The sequence below is a fragment of the Cydia amplana genome, chromosome 2 (genome assembly GCF_948474715.1).
Source record: "Cydia amplana chromosome 2, ilCydAmpl1.1, whole genome shotgun sequence".
Taxonomy (NCBI): domain Eukaryota; kingdom Metazoa; phylum Arthropoda; class Insecta; order Lepidoptera; family Tortricidae; genus Cydia; species Cydia amplana.
In genome coordinates, this window is record NC_086070.1 from 8,824,847 (window position 1) to 8,843,489 (window position 18,643).

Sequence of the window (18,643 nt, forward strand, 5' to 3'; positions counted from 1 at the left end):
ACTCGTAGAGCAGATTTTGTAAAGACAAACATTCGGAATTAAGCCAAAGCACCTGACAATGTTTTCTAAAATCTTTACCACAAATACAGAGCGTATAAGTACAAAGCTCAAATCGTGTTAAGCAGACTACGAATTGTAATAACCTACAAAATTTAAGCGTAAATTTTGGTGAAAAATATAGTCAGTTACAAAATGTTTTAATTGATAAAGTTAATACCTGATACAAACCATTAGTCCAGCAGCTTAAAATGTACTTTATATTTCACGAGAAATATTGAATTATATTTGATACACAATTCATATTAAATAATCGTCAGATGACGACAGCCCAACCCAAATACAGTGTGTCCCTAGCCGTTGGACAAAGCCGAAATGTACATATGCATTAGGGTATTTAAAACCAGTATACAAAGTATCATAACAACCGGTGCAGCGGTTACGAATCATAAGTAAGAAAAGTAAGTCGCGCGCACCTCAGACCGCATACTGACCCACTTGGATTGGTCACAGTAACGCAGCAAACGTACCTATTAAGCGTGTAGCCGACGCGGCGTTTGACGTGGACGGGGCGGCTAGGTATCGGCTGCGCGGCGAGATTTGGCCGCGCCAGTGAGATCATGCTGCCAGAAATGGGCAGAGATTCGCCGGAACCGCCGCCGTTACGCAGCAGAGACGCCGATTGCGGCTTATGCCGGAACCAGTTCACTGAAGAACACGCAAGTAATTAACTGACTAGTTAAATCCATTATTTAAATATTGATTGACTAAAGAACCTTTAAAGGAAAAAAGAAAAAACTGTCCTTGTTGCCGAATACATTAACAATAGCTTAATTTTGAAACGTGCAATGTTCCTTTCAATGATAAAACAAGGTATGTAACAATTTTGTATGCAATAGGTCCAAGGTGGTTTGATCACGCTCCTACTATTCACTCCGTGTATGATTGTGTGGTGCCGCCCTAGTGAGTGTGGGAGATATTGCTTATTTGACAGTTGGCAGCTGCCAAACAGTACTCGTATGAAGATGTCGTTCTACGATAGTTCATAAATATGAAAATTCACCGAGTCGTGCGTTGGCGTCGCTTGTATTACCCCCACCACCAACGTCGCACGTAGCCAATGCAACAGATGAAAAGTGTCCATACTGTTCATAGGTGTCACCATTAAAATAGTGAAAATAATTAATAAATATCTGGGTGACCTAGCTTCGCTCGGAAAACATATAAAAACTCGAAAATGCGCGTTTTCCCAGAGATAAGACCTAGCTAGATCGATTTTTCGCCCCCGAAAACCCCCATATAGCAAATTTCATCGAAATCGTTAGAGTCGTTTCCGAGATCCCCGAAATATATATATAAATAAATAAATATATAAATAAACAAGAATTGCTCGTTTAAAGGTATTAGATAGATTAGATGAGATTTGTAGGTGGTACAGATTCCGAAAATAAAGTAGGTTGTGAATTACATGTTGACGACCATTCTTGTTTCCTAGATTGAAATCCTCTTTAAGGGTCGCTGAGTAACATACATAACTAATTAAAATTTTAAATATGTATTGCATTTGTTACCTAAACCGCTGAAGTGGAACTTGGAGGGCACAGATTTGGCGTGCGATATCTTATGGTGGGGCGTCATGTCAGCTGACGAGGTGGAGGGGATGGTGCGCTCGGACTGGCGCGGCGTCAGCGGGTAGCGGCGCGTGCGCACCGACAGCGGCGACTGGCTGGCCGACTCCGACCCACCCTCGGTCTCCAGTAGACTCTGTATAAAAACGGGTAAAACATTAGGGCTCAATTAGACAGCGCGCGAACTCGTATACGATTTTAGTTACATTGCAGACTATTGAGGTTACATCTATTCAGCACACTAATCAAACACCTCAATGTAATGAAACTCGCATACGAGTTCTCGCACCGTCTAAATGAGCCCTTAGAGTGGCAAGATGCCGGAAAACGGTCAATGAAATTTGATTTATTGACAGAATGTGATCATTTCAACTACTCAAAAATGACGTATGCCATCTGTAGGAGAACTCATCTCTCAATGCCTTTGTAAAATTGGCATATTGTGACAATCAATGCCGCAATTCATTTCAAAAACGGCTTGGCAAAACTAGAAAGCCTAAATTCGCCTCCAGCCACATAACTACGCCAGAACTTATTTCTAACCAAAATTCTACTGGTTATAATTGAACTATGCGAGATTGGGAAGATAAACATGAAATTAGGTTATCTGAAGAGTTCAATTTTTTCAAAACAAACACTATTTTTGCGCAGGGCTATTTATTGTGATTTTAATGGGTATATATTTTTTAGTAAAATTATAAGTTGCATATTTCATGGTTATGCACAGAATACAAAATTAGGGTGCTTACCTATAAATGTTCTTTCAATGGATTCCTTCATTGATCACGGGGTGTAATAATGATATTTTGATACGCCCGAGTAACTTACATGTGCCCCCGTAGATGAAGTGCTCCTCTTCTTGAAGTTGAACTTCTTATGACTCCTGTCATCGGCAGCGCAGCCCGAGTCCGCCCCTGTGTCAGAGCCGCGCTCGTCGTCTTGACTGCGAGGTATATGCCTGTCAATTGTTAATTTACATTAAATATTTACTAATTTTATATTTAGGTAGAATACAAATATTCAAAAAAGAATAAGTGCATGAATGGAGTGATTTGCTAGTTTCTGTAACTGTACCTATACTTAAACTGAGTAAGGAGTGCAATATAGAGTATTGTATTGCATAAAAGTACCTAAAAGATAATAAAGTACGACATCGGTTTTCTTTTCACTTTATCTCCCGAAGAGACAGACCTAATGTCTCTCCAGAAATTGGCAAGTGGTGGTCCTTCCCTGAGAGACTATGAAAAATTAAATTGTACAACGGGACTTAATCGCGTATCCAAGTTTTTAAGATTTACCTCCGACGTTTCGAGGACGGCGTTGTCCCCGTGGTCTTCTCCGAGACCAACGTCGTCCTCGAAACGTCGGAGGTAAATCTTAAAAACTTAGATACGCGATTAAGTCCCGTTGTACAATTTAATAATGTGTAAAAATCGCAAAGTTTAAATCAGTACTATGAAAAATGTTTGGAACCTCGCCTTGATTGACTCGTTAACGTAACTGTGAAGTACCTTATGACGCGTGTGGTCTGCATGTTGGCCTCCTTCGGTTGGCTGTCTGGGCGCTACGCGGTGTCGAGCAGATCTTGCCTTGTACCATATTCTAGCAAATAAAGATATTTTGATTTTGATTGATTGATTGTCTGGGCGCTCCGCGGTGTCGAGCAGCCCGCTCAGAGCCACCACCCGGAACTCCCCGCCGTGGACTCCGTGAACGTAACTCTGTGAAGTACCTTATGACGCGAGTGGTCTGCATGTTGGCCTCCTTCGGCTGGCTGTCTGGGCGCTCCGCGGTGTCGAGCAGCCCGCTCAGAGCCACCACCCGGAACTCCCCGCCGTGGACTCCGTGAACGTAACTCTGTGAAGTACCTTATGACGCGAGTGGTCTGCATGTTGGCCTCCTTCGGCTGGCTGTCTGGGCGCTCCGCGGTGTCGAGCAGCCCGCTCAGAGCCACCACCCGGAACTCCCCGCCGTGGACTCCGTGAACGTAACTCTGTGAAGTACCTTATGACGCGAGTGGTCTGCATGTTGGCCTCCTTCGGCTGGCTGTCTGGGCGCTCCGCGGTGTCGAGCAGCCCGCTCAGAGCCACCACCCGGAACTCCCCGCCGTGGACTCCGTGAACGTAACTCTGTGAAGTACCTTATGACGCGAGTGGTCTGCATGTTGGCCTCCTTCGGCTGGCTGTCTGGGCGCTCCGCGGTGTCGAGCAGCCCGCTCAGAGCCACCACCCGGAACTCCCCGCCGTGGACTCCGTGAACGTAACTCTGTGAAGTACCTTATGACGCGAGTGGTCTGCATGTTGGCCTCCTTCGGCTGGCTGTCTGGGCGCTCCGCGGTGTCGAGCAGCCCGCTCAGAGCCACCACCCGGAACTCCCCGCCGTGGACTTCGTGAACGTAGCTCAGTAGGAGTCGCACTTGTAAGTACAGGTTCTGTGAAAGAATATATACCTATAGGCACTATGGCATCGATGGTTGACAGTTACTTATTTGTGCAATGAACCTTTCCTCAATCGTCCCTTATTTGGAATTAGTGTCACATGGCTTTTGATTATTATTGATCGGATTATTTGTAACCCATGTCTGAATTTCCTAAGATAGAGTTCTCTAAACTTTATGATTCGACCGCGACCACGCCTTCGGCTCTCCCGATTCCTTTCCGAGGCCCAAATGTTATAGCTCACGGGCTGTGACGGTAATTTTGGTAAGTACCTTAACGCATTCACTGCCAGCAACCCGCCAGGCGGGTGCACAATCCGTAGTCGCTTTTCGCTATATACGGTTTTCCCATGTTATCGGCTATGCTCGTAGCGTGTAGCAGGCGCTGGCACTGAATGTGTTAATAGCCATTTTTAGGGTTCCGTAGCCAAATGGCAAAAAACGGAACCCTTATAGATTCGTCATGTCTGTCTGTCTGTCTGTCCGTCCGTATGTCACAGCCACTTTTCTCCGAAACTATAAGAACTATACTGTTGAAACTTGGTAAGTAGATGTATTCTGTGAACCGCATTAAGATTTTCACACAAAAATAGAAAAAAAAACAATAAATTTTTGGGGTTCCCCATACTTCGAACTGAAACTCAAAAATTTTTTTTTCATCAAACCCATACGTGTTGGGTATCTATGGATAGGTCTTCAAAAATGATATTGAGGTTTCTAATATCATTTTTTTCTAAACTGAATAGTTTGCGCGAGAGACACTTCCAAACTGGTAAAATGTGTGTCCCCCCCCCTGTAACTTCTAAAATAAGAGAATGATAAAACTAAAAAAAATATATGATGTACATTACCATGTAAACATCCACCGAAAATTGGTTTGAACGAGATCTAGTAAGTAGTTTTTTTTTAATACGTCATAAATCGCCTAAATACGGAACCCTTCATGGGCGAGTCCGACTCGCACTTGGCCGCTTTTTTTATATTAAAATCTCACCGCATTGTCGAGCATCTTGAGCTCCTTGTGCATGGCGGCGAACCTGGTGACGAGCACCCGGAAGGTGGACTCGACGACGAAGGTCTCGACGGCGCGGTTGTCGTTGGGCCCCTGGCCCGCGCCGAAGTTGGTCGCGTACCCGCTCTGCAGGTGGCTCATGTCCGGCGACTTGGACATGTTGCGCTTTTGTTGATCTGGACGGGGAAATCTCAGTACATTTGGGTACATTGGGCTACTTGTTTAAGGAGTAGATCCGTTTCTAGCTTAAGCGTTATTTATTAATAACATAGCTTAAATAACAAAATAAATCAAAAATCTAATCCTAAATTAGCCTGAGGCATTGTTCCCAGGACACTGGCCGCGTTCCCCCTCTGCACAGTGAGGCTGAGTTTTTGGGCAAAAAATGCGGCAGCTCGTAGGTCGCTAGACACCCAGACTAGTTTGGTAGAAATTTATTTTACTAGTTTTTAGGGTTCCGTACCCAACGGGTAAAAACGGTCCGGCCGTCCGTCCGTCCGTCTGTCACCAGGCTGTATTTCACGAACCGTGATAGCTAGACAGTTGAAATTTTCACAGATGATGTATTTCTGTTGCCGCTATAACAACAAATACTAAAAACAGAATAAAATAAAGATTTAAGTGGGGCTCCCATACAACAAACGTGATTTTTGACCGAAGTTAAGCAACGTCGGGCGGGGTCAGTACTTGGATGGGTGACCGTTTTTTTGCTTGTTTTGCTGTATTTTTTGGTTGGTAGTGCGGAACCCTCCGTGCGCCAGTCCGACTCGCACTTGGCCGGTTTTTTGGTGTCTGACGACCAAGGACCGAGAGTTCCAATTGCAAGTGCCGTAAATACATAATTAGTTTTCAAGAATGCATATTTGCGACAGTTTATTGGCAGACAGATCACGTGTATCATTAAATGTAATGAACTTACTCATAGGCGATACCATCATTGATGGCTCGGCGCAAAACCCGATGGTAGAGTGCAGGTTATCCAACACCTCTTTAATAGGAGCAAACTTCGTCATCTCCTTCAGTCTCAGCGTAAACTTGGAGACAGATGCTGTTCTCAGTTGCCGAAGGGACTTCTTGGCTTGGATTCGAAGGGTGTCAGCGATGGGGCAGCGGAGAGCCGTGGCGCAGCCGTGAGAACAGCCTAGCTGGCGGAGTAACCTGAAAAGATGGATAGGTATCAGTGCATAGACTAGGAATCCTCTAGACTGAGTTTAGAGCAATTATTTCATGAAACCGATGCTGCCAAAAATACGGGGGTGCGGGGGGACGAGGTGAGCGAATCCCGTGCCGTGATTGGTCCGTTCAAAGACACGGACCAATCACGGCACGGGATTGACTCGAAGATGGAGTAAAACTACCGTATAAGTGGCAGAGGGGGTAGCGTTACTATGCTCAGTCTAGAGGATTCCTAGTCTATGTATCAGTGTAAGGCCTGAGTGGACGCTCGAAGCGGAGCGTTCGGCGGGGCGTGCAGCGTGGCGTCGGGCTCACGCGTGATGTGAGCAGCGTGCACTAAGGCTGCTCCTATACGTTTGCATTTGTTTAACATGCACGCCGCACGCCCCGCCCCGCTGCACGCCCAACTCGAGCGTCCACTCAGGCTTTACACTCAGTTAATGTTGTTCTTTAAAGGTATAGTCTAGCACCGACTTGGTAGTGACAAGGTATGCCCGCGTCATACTGGACGTAGCATTTGGCGTGCAGACTTATAGCTTAGTGTAAGGCCTGAGTGGACGCTCGAATTGGGCGTGCAGCGGGGCGGGGCGTGCGGCGTGCATGTTAAACAAATGCAAGTGTATAGGAGCGGCCTTAGTGCACGCTGCTCACATCACGCGTGAGCCCGACGCCACGCTGCACGCCCCGCCGAAAGCTCCGCTTCGAGCGTCCACTCAGGCCTTACACTTAGCTTACACTGTGCAGTTTTGTCAGATAAATTATGTCGGTGTACACTGTCTGCTTTAATTATACAAATGTTAGCAATGGGATATAAAAAACAAGTTACGAATTGGTTTGAAATCTCATGGAAACAGTTTTTCACAACGTGGGTCTCTAACTCCCCACTACCCCAGTACCTGCTTTGTTAACATAAACGTGAATGTCGCTTGTAGGACTTACATATCGGTGCGAGCGAGATGCGTTGCGTGTAATAATCGTAGTTACCTGAGAATGATATGCAGTAACATATAATAAGGGCAGTCCAGGTCCTCTTCCTCTCTCTTTTCCTTGGTGCTGTCGCCGGTGTCCACGTTCGTAGAATCTTGGCTCTGCGCGCAAGGTAGCCCGGAGTCTCTACCCTAGAACAACACACGGTATTTTAGTACCTAACAAAATACATTTTGATACATGCATTTTTATTGCTTGACGTTAATGAAGTTTTGGGTGAGGTGTTACTGGTATACCTAATACGTAGGTATTTACGTAATTTGCGCGTTTCAGATATAAGCTAAAATAGCTAAACGATAAGTCTATTTGATTTTTATAAGCCGATGAAAGCTTTATTTTAAAATTTAGTTTTAGAGCAGGTATAACAATAAAAAATTTCAAACCTTATTTGACAAAGAAAGGACTCCGACCACGAGGAATTTCGTAAATTCACCCACCTCTTCTTATCCTATCGACTACCGTAGGCTCAAAGGGCGTAAGGGACAAAATGGCGAAAATGAATTATGAACGCAGTTACACTTTGTAACTGCGTTCATAACTCATTTTCGCCATTTTGTCCCTTACGCCCTTTGAGGCTTCGGTAATCGGTATGTATGTTGCTGCCCCGCTCTCACAGTGTCATTGAACGACAGCATCATGAGCGGGACAGCAATATAATTTTGCGCGTGCGTTAGAAATAGGAAAAGGTGGTACTCGAAATTCCTCTTGCTAAGCGTCCTTTCTTTAGAAGCGTGCAATTCTTGTAGATATCTATTGTATTAAACATATTGACTGGTGGATGCACAGACAATCCAACCTCTAGACATAGCATAGTCGCGCTACCCCCTCTGCCACACATACGGTAGCGTTAAGCTTTGGATTCCTCCGAAAACGGTGCCGTCATATGACGGCCGTCATATAGCGGCTGCAAAAGACGGCCGTCTTTACGGTGGCGACATGTGGAAAGTACCACGGCGTCATAACACACCGTCATCCACCAAGGTCAAAGCGGCAAATTTGAAAAATGTAGGCGCGATGGGATAACGTCCCATAGAAAATTTGAATTTCGCGCCTTTTCCTACTGGCAAGATTTGCTTGATCATCTATAATTTACTTGGAGGATGAAATATCATCAGAAGAGGAAAATAATCGTAGTACGGAATCATTTATTCAAATCTCGTGTCATTTATTCAAAATGGCGTCACCGCTATCTAATAAAACGTTCACGAAAATAGTTTCGTCCGTCATGACGGTGTCGATAGCGACACCGTCATGACGGCCGTCATCTTACGTTACGTTGACAATCAACGTAACGTAACGCCGTCTAGGAAACCGCGCTAACTTGTTTACATAGACAACGTTCTAGTGACGTCAGTCAACGCTATATAGCGGCCGTAATATGACGGCACCGTTTTCGGAGGAATCCAAAGCTTTACTCCATCTTCGAGTCAATCCCGTGCCGTGATTGGTCCGTGTCTTTGAACGGACCAATCACGGCACGGGATTCGCTCGCCTCGTCCCCCCGCACCCCCGTATTTTTGGCAGCATCGGTTTCATGAAAGAAATGGCCTAAGCTCAGTCTAGAGGTTGGATTGTCAGTGGGTGGATGTTATTTGACATCGTGGCGTGGCAATATATCGTCTAAGGCGTTCAAAAAGATAATAATATTTTAAACTTTACCTTGTTATCCTTATCCTTCATAAACTCGGTGAAGGGGTCGACACTGCCAGGCAGGTTGTCTTCAACGTTGGTGCTGTTCCAGTTCTTATGGACCCCCAACTCCATGAGCGTGTCGACCAGGTTCAGTATTACTTCCATCACGCGAATCGATATGTAGTGACTGTCCATTACACATACTGAGTAAACGGCCTGAAATAGATTTTACATTTAAAATGTTATACAGGTACCAACCTGCTCCAACAGTTTTTAGGGTTCCGTACCTCAAAAGGAAAAAACAGAACCCTTATAGGATCACTCGTGCGTCTGTCTGTCCAACCATCTAACTACTAGCATTGAATACTGGGCTTAAGCGAGTGGATTCACTGTCCTTCAACACAGGGTGATGAGGCAGGTGGTTGGCTTTATAACATTGCTTAGACTTCGACAGATGCCCAAAACTTGTATATTCATTTATAAAATCAACATACATTGCTTTACGTTACGTTTATAGGTTATTTACTAAAACGCTTTTCTAACTAGGCGATTCTTAGCTTACCGAATACTTTTATAATACCTTTAACACGACTTGAAAGTCAATTTCCCCGTCTTTAGTGATGTAGTGTATGGAGCTGGGTGCCTCCTGCACCTCCTCGACGACGTACGTGATGTTGGAGTCGGTCTGCGAGCGCGTGAGGCTCGGCTTGCGCTCCGGCGAGACCATGTGTGGCGAGCCCATCATGCTCACGGAGTAACTAACTGATAACTTTTGTAATACCTTTAACACGACTTGAAAGTCAATTTCCCCGTCTTTAGTGATGTAGTGTATGGAGCCGGGCGCCTCCTGCACCTCCTCGACGACGTACGTGATGTTGGAGTCGGTCTGCGAGCGCGTGAGGCTCGGCTTGCGCTCCGGCGAGACCATGTGTGGCGAGCCCATCATGCTCACGGAGTAACTAACTGATAACTTTTGTAATACCTTTAACACGACTTGAAAGTCAATTTCCCCGTCTTTAGTGATGTAGTGTATGGAGCCGGGCGCCTCCTGCACCTCCTCGACGACGTACGTGATGTTGGAGTCGGTCTGCGAGCGCGTGAGGCTCGGCTTGCGCTCCGGCGAGACCATGTGTGGCGAGCCCATCATGCTCACGGAGTAACTAACTGATAACTTTTGTAATACCTTTAACACGACTTGAAAGTCAATTTCCCCGTCTTTAGTGATGTAGTGTATGGAGCCGGGCGCCTCCTGCACCTCCTCGACGACGTACGTGATGTTGGAGTCGGTCTGCGAGCGCGTGAGGCTCGGCTTGCGCTCCGGCGAGACCATGTGCGGCGAGCCCATCATGCTCACGGAGTAACTAACTGATAACTTTTATAATACCTTTAACACGACTTGAAAGTCAATTTCCCCGTCTTTAGTGATGTAGTGTATGGAGCCGGGCGCCTCCTGCACCTCCTCGACGACGTACGTGATGTTGGAGTCGGTCTGCGAGCGCGTGAGGCTCGGCTTGCGCTCCGGCGAGACCATGTGCGGCGAGCCCACCATGCTCACGGAGTCCATCTGCGATTCTAGCGAGCCCTGCGTAAATTACACGGGTTACCACAATGCTTATTATTTAAAACGCGCGTTCATATCTGGTGAACGCGCCACTAGTGTCATCTGCGAAAGGTTTGTAATAATATCGCTAAATGCATGTGTGAATTTCTGAGTGTATCGCAGTTGCGGTGAGTGGTTCGCGAATGGCGCGCGATCGGCGCATTCAGCCGGTCTGGACAGACGAAAAATCGTCGAAAATGAGCTTTACAAGTAGCAAAGAGCTATTGACAATTACACAAACTAAATAGGTAAATGGGAAGCTTTGGAAATTAAAAACTATTTGGTGCACTGGTTAGCTGGGTATTTGTTATACTATTTTCAAATCATTTGAGGTATCGGCAGGGTCCGATGCGCTGTTTAATGCTCCGTTAGTTATTTGACACTACGTCATATTATAAAAATTCAAACTGCATGCGCTCATGCTATAATCGCACAAAGATTTAAGCGTATACGTAATTAAATTATACTTATATGTAATACCTGTTGAGTTTTGGAAAGATAGTCCGGTGACGGAGTGGGCGTGTGCTCCGTGACGGTTATAATCGGATTCTTCTTCTTTTGCATGTTTGTGGGCATAGCACCCGCATACCCGTGCGCTCGCTCCGTCTTTATCTCTCCAATGTACCTGCAATACCGTTCTCTTTCTAATTAAAAGAATAACAAATTTTCTGAGGGACTAGCACTGGCCGTCATATCGCAAGAGGTGGATGGTTTTTTGAGCTCAGGACTTTAGTCACGCGATCGGTTGTGCTAGACCCGCTGTGACACCAACTTCATTTGTTATCGGATATAAATTTAGAATCACAAAAGCCAATGCGATTTTTATAACGGGTTGTCCCGTGGTTTAGATACGTTCTACTGTATTTTCTGTGCTCATGCTATGAAGTATTGCAGCAAGTATTTCTCTATAACATGCCATGTTTTGATTTATTTGAACACAGTAGATTCTTATTTACATGTTTTTGAATGAAAGCGATTTAGTGCCGAATGCAACCCACATCCTAACTAGTATAAAAGAGACGAAAGCAGTTATCGGCTAAGCAAGATAAATAAATATAGATATTGTCGCTTACACGTATAGGTGCGTCTCTATCCATTACCCTGATGTTTAGGCGTGATGCGTGATTGTTTAATATTATGCTTATCTGTTTAACTACAATTTAATGCGGATATATAGAACTAAAAGGCAATCTACAAAAAACTTAGCACTGAAATATACGCATATGAACTGCATGTTACCTGGTGAACTTTGTGCGTGTATACAACCACTTTGATGTTTGTGCGTGTTTAGTGTGTGTTCTTGTGCTCAAGTTGTATCAAAGTAATTGTTAACTTGTCTAAGCCTAGTCAGATAGCGCGCCCGCTCTAAATTACTTAATTAAAAAATCTAGGCGTAAAGTAAAATACGCGACAACCGGAAGAGCCGGCCAAGACAGGCTTGCATCTACAACGAAGCGACTAGGTACCTACTGTCTTCGGAAATACTTCACTTACCCATTGGAGGCTAGCTCGTCTATCAGACAGCTAGCGACCCAACGTTCGTCCACAATAAAGTACGGGATAAAGCGTTAACAACACGGGAGAAAGAGAAAATACATATTTTTAAACAGGAAATGTCAGAGAAACGTGAGGAGGTTTAAATCATGCTGTGCCTGATTAGAAAAAAAAATTAAATACAATTTCTTAGCTCTAATTCGAATGGAATGCAAAATCCGCGCTAATTAGCATTTAAATCTAGCGAATTAAAGATCCTATGGAATGGAAAAAAGCTTCTATCATAAATACCATAGCTCACAACTTCAAACGCCCTAAAATTTGTAACTTGCCAGAATGTGTTTAAAATTACTAGTTCCACCTGCTCTTAGTTTTGACAATGATATACTTTGCAAATGCATAGGTAATATTGGAAGGGGATAGCTAAACGGTAAAAATAATGAACTATAATTAATAGACATTTACTCACCTAAGACTAGGCATACTTTTGCCTTTGATCAGATTACAGGGCAGGAGGTCGCCGGTTAGATGAGGGGCTATCGCCGGGAACTGAGATCCTAAAGCAGAATTCGGTCTATCTTCATTATTATCCAAACTTCTATGATACTCCTGAAAAAGTACTTGCGTTAATTTACACCCTGTGCGCAAATATAAAGCAATAAAGAGGTAATAAAAAAAAAATATCTACAGATAGCATTCTTACGGCAGTATGAAAACTGAACTTGTGATCATCGTGTCCAATTTTCTCTAATGCCTTTTCCGATTTCGAGAACATTTTTGTTTCTACAAAAGCTTTGAGATCGGCCATTTTCATTTTCCTTTTAACTTTTTCACTCGCACGTCTCGTCAGGGGTTCTTCCTCGAGTTTGGGGGAAGCGGGCGGGTAAGATATCTCTGTAACCGGGGACTCCTTTAAATCGGGGGCTTCCATTAAGTTTTTTAGAGAATCCCTTTTCTTCATTTCGGGGCTTTGATATATGGAAACTTCTATTTTGGGAATGGGCAGGGAATTACTTCTTCTTCTCGGTTGTGTTTGTTTAGATAGGTCATCGCATATGTCGCGTAATCTGAAAAGTGAGAAGTTTTGAAGTGAGCATTTGCATTAGGTAAAAGATAAAGTCAAAAAGTAGTAAAGTTACTTGGTATGTAGTAAAGTTTGTTTAACCTTCGTCCCTTGAAATCCTCGCAATTCTCAAGATTACACTTTTCGAACCACTCGCTACACTCGTGGTTCAATTACAGGATCTATTCTCTTGTTCGGGTATCAATATTAGCACGAGAGGTTAAACAACAACTTTGCTCCATCGTAAAACCAATAAATATATGAATAAACACCTGTTGTATAGGTAGTGCAGGGCCCAGTGGACGCCATCCTCGGTCCACTGCGTCGTGAACAGGCACCTAAGCGTGGCGACGTCTAGGAAAGTAGCTGATGATACCTGCCAAAGGTAATAAACGTATACATTTGAAACCTCTTAAGTCTTAACGAAATGGTAGAAAAAATAAGTAGCTTAACTTCAAACTCGGTAAACCCATCTGTCAGCTTATGCGATTTTGGTATTAAGAAGTAATTTTTTTTTGACATAATGTTTTACTGTTTGGCCGCTCCTGGGGCCAGTTACAGCTTATACTGCGAGTGGGGCCTGAAGGGCCGCGGCGCTGCCAAGAATAGGTAATAGGGTAGGGTGGGTATTTGCTGAAAGGGTCGAATGGATTTAGCCGAGTTTGAAGTTAAGCAATACAACTAGGAATAACAGTTTGTAGGACTGTATATACCAGGCAGGCGCCAATATGTAGGATGTTATTGGGAGTAAATATACCTATCTACGAGTTTCATTTTAGCTCTTGTAGTTCTCACATTCATTCAGCATTTTAGGTACCTACTGTTATAAGTTTGAATGGTATTTTTTAGTGCTGAAGTTTAATACATTATGTAACTTTTTAATGATTTCATTCCAATCTATATAACCACATACATGTGCCTGCTTAGCTGAACACGGTTTGTCCATGGGACTCGGTGTTGGTTTAGGCTTCGAGGCGGAACCACTATCCGACAGAGACTCCTTATCTGATGAGCTGCAAATTATTATTAACCGGTTAATAATATAAACTCTCATTTTTGTCTTGTGTTCTGATAATTACGAAATGTTTGTAGCGTTTATAAATGTTGTTGAAACGCCAACACATTACAGGGGTGACATCGTCACTGCGTGACAAAACCCCTCTTCTTCTCAGTAAAGATTAAAAACAGCCATGATGCCCCAGGTGAATTCCCGGTGTCTTCAGCAAGGATTTTTCTTAAATAATGGCCAGTTTTTTAAATTTGTGATTATATTTTTAAAAATAAAACAAAGGATTACATATACGTTGTAATTTTTTTATACACAATCAATTACCTCATCTTTGTGACCTGTGGCAGTGGCTTGATGCCTGGAATTGGCTGTTTAGTTCCATCAGCTTTACGAACTTGAAAGAGACTGGGATCAGCAGAATACACTGTATATGCTTCTTTTACAGCCCCACTGCATACCTCGCTCGGCAGACGATAAATAAACTGTAAAAAAAATATTTTTGAAAGTTTTTTAAGTTTTTGAAAGTCATAGTTAAAAAAAAATCCTACTTTTTTACTCAGTGATAAGAGTTGAAGTTTGACTCACCACATGCTCCTCTTCAGTACTTGAGCTTTCTTCTGGTATAGTTTCTGGGAATATGGTGTCTTTTGGAGATGAAAGCCATGGCTCATCCTCTGTACTACCTTGTTTAGATGGAACCTCTGATTGGGACATAGATACAGTTTGACTTGGAGGGCTACCATTTAATGTTCCCCCATCCTCTTTTGAAGGTTTACCTAAAAATAACATGTCAATCAAATTATAAAACAAAATAAGATATTATTTATTTATCTTATGGCATTAGTTACTGGATTTAAAGAATAATGGTATTATTAACTGCATAGGTACTACGTTCCTGACCAATAAAAATTAAGACCAAAACATTTAGGTATTCCCCAAAAGTCGAATTGATTACGATTAGGTAAATTATTTTCGAAAAATAATGGCATTCCCAATATGACTCATTAATTTAAGATTTCATTTTGTGGTGATGATGATGATTGTACATATTTTATTACAAACAAATTTTGTAAATTCAGCTGTAAGCGCTGCGCGCCGTATGGACGGTCTAACGATCGGCCCTCGGCTGCAAGCCATGTATTGCACTCTCTGCCCGCAGGCGCATTGAGTCCCTAGAGACGCATGGTTGTTATTCTTGCTGTCAATATAAAATATTTTATCCGCTAGTTTTGCTTTCGCTCTTTCTCCTTCCCAATTTTATTATTAGAAGTATTTTAAAGGCACGTTTACCTTCCACTTCTACAATTTCAATATTAGAGTATTTCGGGGATTTGGAATTTTTTGATGCTTTTTTGTTAACAAAGCCAATTTAAGATTTACAACAATAGACAACGGCAATAGGTATGTGTGTACAATGAAACTATTTACTATTTATATACATTTGAATGTTCTACTTTTTAAACTTTTCGGAACGCAACAAATATTTAATTGTAAAAAAATCACTATCACAACCTACGAGAAAAACAAGATATTGGCAGAGAGTAACTAGCCAGCATAATTCTTAAGAATTTATAATAGCCTCCTGAGACCCAGAAGCATTTGTTTTGTTTTTGAATTTGGAAACCTTAGTTACTCAATTAAAGGTCAAAATATTTTTTGGAATATGTACAAAACTTTCTACGCAGGGACTTAGGAGGATAGATGATCTAGTAATTCTATAAATTTCATACTTACGTCCTAAAAACACATCTCCATGTTGTGGTCTTTTGGTAACTTTACTCCCTAAAGGTTTTGGTTTGGGCTTCACAAGTGTGGTGAAACAGGGGGCATCAGGGTGCCTGTACTCCCAAAAGCCTTGCCAAATCTTCAGACCATTCTCCAAACGGAAGTTATTTGTGAAATCTGACTCTTTTAAGTTACCTGCGATCGGAGCAAATAGAAAAACAAATAGCTGGAACAAAGAAAAGGAAATAAATGAATTAATGACCTACATATAAAAATGTTTTGTGTTCACTAAATAACATGTATTGAAAATGACTATTAAGACAGTAGGTACCAGTCTTCATTAAATATAAAGTGGCGAAATATATCAAGTTATCCTTATTTCAATGGTTGAACCCTTATTTCAACTAGGTATGTTACAATATATTCTGCCACATTGGCTATCACTATTTGATCCTGAATGTACCTAGGGATTATCTTAAAGACAAGGTATTTACCGTCATTATAGGAATGGAGAACAGGTAGTGGAAAGGGTTTGTGTGAAAAATGCCAGCTTCATAGTCGGCCTCCGAGCACTCGTCAGATGCATCAAGTATGATCCAGTGCATTGTGTACAGAAGTTTCGTCTCCACATTGCCGAGGCTTGACATATTGTCTTTTACCCTAGAAAAAATAAAAACTTATTATATACTTATCTCAGTTAAGAGTTACAACTTATAACTAAAAATTGATTGATTCACTTTTGTACATAATAATTTACTATGTCAAGCAAGATTCGAACTTGTGATCTTCTGACATGCAGTATGTGATATGTTTGCAAGTCGATGGATGGTTGTGTATCAGATGTCTGCGGTACTGTGAGGTGATGGATGATTGATGAAAGTTGATTGTTATATGATCTGACTTTCCTGAATATTGTGTATATCTTATATATATATTATAATCTGATATGTACAGTAGTACAGTCATTTGGTCTTGACTGTAATGCTGTATGTTATGTTTCAAATAAAATTAATAAATAAATCTTTCAGAGTGCCAAAAAATTTTCCTAAGTCTCTGCTTGGCATTAATATTAGGTATATTTCACTAAAGCAACCAGCACTATATCAAATTACTTTATTGTAGTACCTGTTGTGTAGTACGGCAGCTAACGAGTGCATAACGTGTGGTAGAGAAGCTTGAACAAAACGCCATCGCGGGATCGCTTCTATCGCCTGCGAGAGACTGATGGATAGGCCAAAACGCAAGTTTTGAACCAGGACCTTTTCGAATGACTGCAATAATAAGAAACTTCATCAGGAACTCGAATTTAACACTATAATCAAAATCACAAATTAGTGGCACTACGATAATTTTAAAGAAATTGGTTAATTGCATTCTTGTCTTACCTTACAAGCCTCCTTTAGCTCCTTTTTGAAAGAGTTGGAAAAATATTCATTAATGAAGTAGTATCCAGTGTTCTTAACAATATAAATAAATAAGCAAACAAATTCATCTGTTTCTGCACATAATATGCTCAGTGAATAATAAAATTATACCTAAATGTTTTTGTTAATTTATCATACAACTGTCAATGTCATTGTGACATTTAATACAGTCAAATTTCGCGCAATTTTTTTGTGTTACTATTTAAAATAAAGCCTTTTAGTTTTACTTTTCCAAGTTTTGTTGAAACATAATAGTTTAAAATAATGTATTTAATTTATAATAGATAAGTTGCAAATTAAATTAACTAAATGCTATAGGTACCTAAATAATTGTTAAAATATCTTATCATTTATAGAATAGATGTTTTCCTATAATAGTTATAACAGACTGGCGTACCAGACGGCAACTTTGATCCGGTCAGCTTATCTCTTTTTCTCGCTTTCACTCATAGCTGCATCCTTAACGTACGTATGGCGATCCCCTTCCTCTCGATCGAACAGCCCTTGGACCATTGCAAGGTCGTGATCCGATACACCCGTGTGTTAGTGCTTTAAGACAGTGGCTTATTTAATAAAGCTACAAGTTACAATTTACAAGCGGAAGTATCTTTCTAACACATAGGAATAGAAAGAGACTTCCGCTTGTAAATTGTAACTTATACGAGTAGCTTTATTAAATAGGCAGCAGGAGTATTCTAATTGTACATAATGTTCATGTGAGGGGTATGTGTAAGTAGATAAAATAGACTTACGTGATGGCCTTGTGCTCGTTGGCAAAACTGCGGGCAAATTGATTAGATTGTTTATTTAGTTTATAAAATTCAATAGATAGGTACATAAATTACTATAAGTAGGTATATCTACCCTCCCCATTGTCTTAAACATTTCAGAGTTGAGTGGCCAGGTATTGGAGAGTTAGTAAGATAATAATAGTCTCTAATAGTTTACCGTATTCCTTGAGTAGTTCGGAGCTACTTAAACAATATTTTTTTTTCGAATCTCAATTTTTATACACAAAAGTCGATGAACTTTTATGAACGATAACACTGATAGGTATTCTGGATTCTGGTTCACAGTCCACTTACCATACATGCAGCATCGTGGACCTTTCCAAGTCGTGGCCGCACGAACGGCGACGACTGCGTCCACAGAAATATCTGCACGGGGATCGGCACCATCTCGTCCGCGTTCTGGTCGTCTTCCGCCATCATCGGCCCCCTCATGTTTCATATCCTAAAGATCGGTTTTCCTAGGATAGCGGTGCCGTTATATAGCGGCCGTTTCCATACTAAATAATCCGGCTAAATATGGATGTCGTAGTATTTGTACGGAGACGGCCGCTATATGACGGCACCGCTATCGGAGGATACCAAAGCTTTATCGACCCGGAAACGACATAGTTAACGATTAGGTACACAATCCGCTCAGGATTCATTCATAATCTCTCTAAAATAATATC

The 18,643-nt window shown here is 42.0% G+C and overlaps 1 protein-coding gene and 1 long non-coding RNA gene across 2 annotated transcripts in view; one reads left to right on the plus strand and one right to left on the minus strand.

The window, feature by feature from the left end:
- The window catches only part of LOC134658686 (protein unc-80 homolog), a 72,916-nt gene extending 54,505 nt beyond the window's left edge, over nucleotides 1–18,411 (minus strand). Inside the window, exons 1-23 of the mRNA XM_063514344.1 lie at nucleotides 18,270–18,411; nucleotides 17,937–17,963; nucleotides 17,146–17,166; nucleotides 16,886–17,031; nucleotides 16,255–16,420; nucleotides 15,770–15,986; nucleotides 14,621–14,811; nucleotides 14,360–14,517; nucleotides 13,940–14,039; nucleotides 13,299–13,402; nucleotides 12,652–13,030; nucleotides 12,433–12,572; nucleotides 11,964–11,993; nucleotides 10,950–11,094; nucleotides 10,254–10,451; nucleotides 8,897–9,085; nucleotides 7,235–7,368; nucleotides 5,994–6,232; nucleotides 5,057–5,250; nucleotides 3,902–4,056; nucleotides 2,454–2,583; nucleotides 1,569–1,761; nucleotides 528–705 (exon numbers count right to left, since the gene is read on the minus strand). Of these exons, the coding sequence (XP_063370414.1) occupies nucleotides 528–705; nucleotides 1,569–1,761; nucleotides 2,454–2,583; nucleotides 3,902–4,056; nucleotides 5,057–5,250; nucleotides 5,994–6,232; nucleotides 7,235–7,368; nucleotides 8,897–9,085; nucleotides 10,254–10,451; nucleotides 10,950–11,094; nucleotides 11,964–11,993; nucleotides 12,433–12,572; nucleotides 12,652–13,030; nucleotides 13,299–13,402; nucleotides 13,940–14,039; nucleotides 14,360–14,517; nucleotides 14,621–14,811; nucleotides 15,770–15,986; nucleotides 16,255–16,420; nucleotides 16,886–17,031; nucleotides 17,146–17,166; nucleotides 17,937–17,963; nucleotides 18,270–18,407 (3,572 nt within the window). The 5' untranslated portion in view covers nucleotides 18,408–18,411. The remainder of the gene's footprint in view (nucleotides 1–527; nucleotides 706–1,568; nucleotides 1,762–2,453; nucleotides 2,584–3,901; nucleotides 4,057–5,056; nucleotides 5,251–5,993; nucleotides 6,233–7,234; nucleotides 7,369–8,896; nucleotides 9,086–10,253; nucleotides 10,452–10,949; nucleotides 11,095–11,963; nucleotides 11,994–12,432; nucleotides 12,573–12,651; nucleotides 13,031–13,298; nucleotides 13,403–13,939; nucleotides 14,040–14,359; nucleotides 14,518–14,620; nucleotides 14,812–15,769; nucleotides 15,987–16,254; nucleotides 16,421–16,885; nucleotides 17,032–17,145; nucleotides 17,167–17,936; nucleotides 17,964–18,269) is intronic.
- LOC134658855 (uncharacterized) lies at nucleotides 336–4,879 on the plus strand. Its single transcript, XR_010097747.1, has 2 exons — nucleotides 336–458; nucleotides 4,470–4,879. It is a non-coding gene; the product is annotated as an uncharacterized LOC134658855 (long non-coding RNA).
- Nucleotides 18,412–18,643: the final 232 nt, after the last annotated feature.